This window comes from Hipposideros armiger, unplaced genomic scaffold (assembly GCF_001890085.2).
Source record: "Hipposideros armiger isolate ML-2016 unplaced genomic scaffold, ASM189008v1 scaffold_194, whole genome shotgun sequence".
Taxonomy (NCBI): domain Eukaryota; kingdom Metazoa; phylum Chordata; class Mammalia; order Chiroptera; family Hipposideridae; genus Hipposideros; species Hipposideros armiger.
In genome coordinates, this window is record NW_017731544.1 from 224,685 (window position 1) to 229,973 (window position 5,289).

Sequence of the window (5,289 nt, forward strand, 5' to 3'; positions counted from 1 at the left end):
TTACTCAACATTCCCATGTAAAATAGAATTTTCTAGTTTTAACTGTGAAAAAAATAACATATTATAGGAAAACTTATTGGGTGAATAAGCTCTACTTTGTGGTACATAATAAAATATAAATTCCCAAAGTGACAACTATTCAATAAAGTAATTACATATAGAAACGTCATAAAATAATGCTTTATGTTGCAAATTTACGCATTTTAATAATATTTTACTGTGTGCGAGAATATGAATCTTTTTTTGATATTCTTCTTATTCTGCTGAGCCCTTCCTCATTTTTTGCTGATACAATGACCTTTATTTTATTCAGTGATGGTGGCAAATATAGTTGTGAATTCGGGCCAGCTGAGTGGCGCATTGCTTAAGAGCTGGCTTGGGATGCCAGCTCTGAGCAGCAGGGCCCCAGTTCCGATCCCACATCAGGGCCAGTGACACTGCCCTCTACAGCTAAGATGGTGAACAACAGCTTGACCTGGAGCTGGGCTGCTGTGAGTCGTCGGCCACGGCATAGGCTGCCAGCCCGTGCTGCAGTGGCTGCCATAAGCTACCGCGAGTGGCTGGCAGCCAGTGTGAGCTGCCAAGAGCTGCCATGAGCGGCCATCCAGAGGCCGGCGACTGATCTGCCTCACCCAGGAAGAGCGCAATGATGATACCAACATGGGCCAGTGAAGCAATGTCCTCCACAACTAGACTGAAGAACAAAAGGACAGCAACTTGTCTGTTCCCCTTCCTTGATTCCCCAACGCTGTTCCCCTCCCCCAACTCCCCAATAAAAAAAATAAAAAAATCTTTAAAAACAAAAACCGAAAAACTTAGGACCAAGGGAGGGATAGAGAAGGACAGAGAAAGGAAAAGAGAATGTCTTTTAAATTTAGCATGTTTATGACACTTTCAAGTGTTTGTCTTGAGGTATTTTTCTGCCATTTAGAACGGTGGCTTAGATTGTAATTTATCTTGACCTCAAAGACTAAAACCACTGCATCTGCTACACAGCAGCTCTGCTCAGGAGTTCTGTCCATCTGTAACTCAGACCTGTGCTTGTGGCATACACTATCACCACCTGGTGGCAGCGTAAGTTTCTACAATGCAAAAGAATTTGGGGAGGTGACAGAAAAGAACCTTTGAATACTACATCTGCATACTAATTTAGGAGTTGCTTTCAATTCCACTTATTCTTAAAGGGTATTTTATTCATATTTGGCACATAAATATTCAATGTTATGTATTTGCCATAAATATTTTAAGTTACAATTTGATAAAAATGGAAAATTTTAAACTGATATATATTAATGAAAGATCAAGTACCCATTTTATATAGTTTACACAAATTATTTCTGTAATGCTGTAATAATCCAGTGTTTCCTTTATCCAGTTTCAAAGTACCAGAAATAAACTCTTGAATATTAATTGATGTTAAGAATACATTAGTACAATATCCCTAAGTAATAGTCGGTAAACTATTAATCTATAAAAATTTGGTTTTGTGATATGTGAAATTTGAATAATTGCTTAATGTCTTTAAAAAATGTGTTTTCTGCTTTTTTTCTTTGTTTATTCATTTTTTCTTTTTATTCTTCATTTCCTTTTTGAAATTTGATTACTTATAAGACTCTTTATGATGTTTCCTTCAGGTGAAATTCCTAAGCAGGTTAAAGTGAAAAAATTGAAGAACCTAAAGACTCTGGATTCTAAACCTGGTATTGACTTTAGTTAATTTTTAAATATATACCTCATGGGTACTTGGTAAAAACAAACAAACAAACAAACTGTTTACCTTGTTTTCTTTACTTCTTAGGAGTTTATACTTCTTATAAGCCATATCTAAGTAGAGATGACGAGATCATAAAACAATTGCAGAAGGTAATTATTGGCTCATATTATTAAATTTCCTATTTCATATATATAATACCCAGTTATGCAATATTGTTTTATGTATAGTAATGTAAAATGAGGTCTCTCTTTTGAACCAAAGCTTCATAGAAATCAGGAGACTGAAGTAGCAGCAATTATGGGCTTGAAATATGGGGGCTGCAGCTACAAACTGGTGCCAATCTTCCTAGAAACTTGGAAGTTACAGTGAAAAAGTCATGGAGTCTACCGTGAGGTAGCTTAGCATTTAACAATAGGGAATAGATAGCATTTTTTTTGGAAAATGTTAATAGTATTAATACATGAAGCATGAAATACAGTCTTCATTGTGAACTGATAGTTTTCAGTGTGGGATGACTACCTTATGTTTTGCTCTAAGGATTTCTTTTTTACAGTATTATTGCATAATGAACTTCAGATTAAATTAGTTTAAGATGAAGTTCTAGGGTTTGTTTTATATCAAGTAAACTATATATTTTTTTACATATCAGTTGAACTTCTATAATTATCTATTGTTTTATACTCCCTAACACTAGAATATAGGTTCTTATTGTTTCTTCTTTTAAGGGTGTACAACAGAAACGCCCTTCTGAGGCTCAAAGTGTTATTCTGCGACGCTATTTCTTGGAACTGACACAAAGCTTTATCATTCCATTAGTAAGTTAACATACATATTTGCTTAATTTGATGGTTTATTGAAGGGTGTATGAATGTTTTTCCCATTCACCAAAACCTTATGTTAAGGTGTGTGTTTTGCCTGCTCATGTATTTAGTGATTAAAAATAGAGCCCTTTGTAAGAGACCAGGACTCCTTATTTTTGTTATTAACTGTGTAACTTTGGGAAGTCACTTTCTCTGACCCTCAATTTCTTTATCTAGAAAATGTGGCTAATTCCACTTTTCCTAAATATCTTTCAGGGCTGTTGTGAATATCTTAAATGAGATAATTGCAGGAAAATGTTATATAATTTGTTGCATTTTGTGTCTCTTTCCAGGTTATCCTGTAGCTTTTTTTTCTGATTTTATTTTCTTGAACACAATTTGACATGATATCCATGAAACTAGCACCTTGATGACAGGGGCCTTATCTGTCTGTTATCTTTTCCTCAGTCTGTTATGTGGTAGCACTTAATAAATATGGAATAAATAACTGGATGATATGGTTATTCCATGAAATTTAGTGGAATATCATATCAAAACATTTAAAAGAAGCCTCACAGTATCAGGCAGTACCACGATGTGGTCCTAATCTGGAGACTGCATTGGAGAAAGACTCCATGTAGTTGTTAAAGTAAAGTAATCTATCTGTGAATATCATATGGGGGCAACCTGGAGATCTTTGTTATTATATTTTGGGAAGAAATGTTCCCCAAACAAAATTTATTTTGTTTCATTTAAATCTGTTTAAGTAAATGAACTTTACTGTAATGCATGGGCTGAAGTAAAGTAGACCTGAATTCAAGTTTAAACTGTGTGGACTTAGGCAGCTTACTTAGCCTTTTGAAGCCTTAGTTTCCCAATAATACCTGCCACATAGGATGGTTGCAAGGATTAAAAGAGATCATGCATGTAAAATGTTGAGTATATTTTCTGGCGCATAGTTATTCAGTAAAGTTAATTATTATCATTAAAAATGTGTAATCTCTTGGATTATCTAAGATTTAGTTAAATTTTTATTGTAAGTCTGACTTCTCAACTCAATCTGAATTTAGCTGTACCTATTGTGGGGAGTGATGGTGTTGATATCCGTTGAAAGATATATGATGAAAAACTTGGAAACCCATGTTTTTAAAGTAGGTCTACTTAAAAGTTTTTAAAGACTCTCTAAGAACACCTAACTTGATTAACTTTTTTTCCTGGTTTTAGGAAAGGTATGTGGCAAGCTTGATGCCTTTGCAAAAAAGTATTTCTCCATGGAAGGTATGTATATATTCAATTAATTCCTATTTGAGTTCTCTAACCATAATTAACTTCTGTGAACATATCCATTTTTAATTTTTAGATATAGTATGTCCTTTTTTTCTAGAGTCCACCCCAATTAAGACAATTCCTTCCAGAAGAATTTATGAAAACACTTGAAAAAACAGGACCTCAGTTGACCTCTAGAATTAAAGGCGATTGGATTGGACTTTACCGGTGAGCCTTCTTTTTTGTTTTTCACCCATATCTAGATCTTTATTTAAAAATAAAAAAATAAAAGAAAACCAAAACCCTAAAAGCTGGACTTATATTTTTTTATTCAAAATTCCATTGTTTCACATGATTCTTTGAGCTGTAGGTAGGAAAGGTATTGAAGAGAGGAAGTAAGTCATGATCAAACCTTGCAGTTTTAAAATTTATTTTATTATTATTATTTTTAAAATTTTTGTTTTAATTGGGGAACAGTTTGTTTTTCCAGGACCCATCAGCTCCAAGTCAAATAGTTGTTTCAATCTAGTTGTGGAGGGCGCAGCTCAGCAGCCCATGCGGGGATCAAACTGGCAACCTTGGTGTTATGAGCACTGTGCTCTAACCTTAAAATTTATTTTTATAGGCATTTTCTAAAATCCCCAAATTTTGATGGTTGGTTCAAGACCCGGCGGAAGGAAATGACCCAGAAATTGGAGGCACTCCACCTAGAAGCTCTTTGTGAAGAGGTTAGAGAACAGCATGTTCGTGTGGTATTTACTTTAAATAAAATAAAAGTTATCTTTAGAGGCTGGAAGGATATCCACATCCACTACTTTATAAATAGTAATAGCTAACTTTTCTAGATCATGTGCTATATGCCAGAGATGGTGTAGGTGCTGTATATGGATAATGTCTTTTAATTTTCACAATTCACTGAAGTAGGTGTGTTAGGATCTGCATTATGGGACATCTGAGGATTGTAAGTTAAGTGACTTGCTTCAGATCACATCACTGCTAAGTAGGGGAGCCAGCAGTGGGCTAGAGCCCACTTGCATTGGCTTATAAGAGCTGACTGTGCATCTCCTCCTAGCTCTTTATTCAGCGATCTCAGGTTAGCAGCTTGAAATCAGCTACAGTGGGAGTATTACACCAGTGAAATTAGCAAATGCTACAAACCAGAGACTTCCTGGCGAACTGGTTGTTAAATATTTTCCAGCATACCAATTCATGGAGTCAGGTTCAAATCCAAGCAGTCTAAGACACTCCAGATTTTTTCCAGCATGCTTTAGTAACGTCTTCCAGCTACCATTAACATTTTTTTCCCTGTATTTGGACTTTTTTTTTTTTTTAATTGGGGAATTGGGGGGATAGGAACAGCGGTGGGAACTGGGGGAAGGGGAACAGACAAGTTGCTGTCCTTTTGTTCTTCAGTCTAATTGTGGAGGACGTCGCTTCACTGGCCCAAGTTGGCACCATCATTGTGCTCTTCCCGGGCGAGGCAGATCAGTCGCTGGCTTCTGGACGGCC

General features: G+C 35.7%; 1 protein-coding gene across 1 annotated transcript; it reads left to right on the forward strand.

Moving 5' to 3' along the window:
* The first annotated feature begins 1,478 nt into the window (after nt 1-1,478).
* LOC109388394 (protein DENND6A-like) lies at nt 1,479-5,090 on the forward strand. The gene is made up of 6 exons (XM_019653067.1): nt 1,479-1,700; nt 1,799-1,863; nt 2,440-2,529; nt 3,739-3,792; nt 3,899-4,008; nt 4,406-5,090. Exons 1-6 carry the CDS (start codon nt 1,619-1,621, stop codon nt 4,614-4,616), a joined length of 612 nt encoding a protein of 203 aa, XP_019508612.1. The 5' UTR covers nt 1,479-1,618; the 3' UTR covers nt 4,617-5,090.
* The last annotated feature ends 199 nt before the right edge of the window (nt 5,091-5,289 follow it).

Bases quoted from the DNA above. Each gene is read 5' to 3' on its own strand.
- LOC109388394 (XM_019653067.1), top strand. From the start codon at position 1,619: ATGATGTTTCCTTCAGGTGAAATTCCTAAGCAGGTTAAAGTGAAAAAA. The intron at 1,701-1,798 runs GTATTGACTTTA...TTTACTTCTTAG, and splicing joins GACTCTGGATTCTAAACCTG to GAGTTTATACTTCTTATAAG. The intron at 1,864-2,439 runs GTAATTATTGGC...TCTTCTTTTAAG, and splicing joins TCATAAAACAATTGCAGAAG to GGTGTACAACAGAAACGCCC.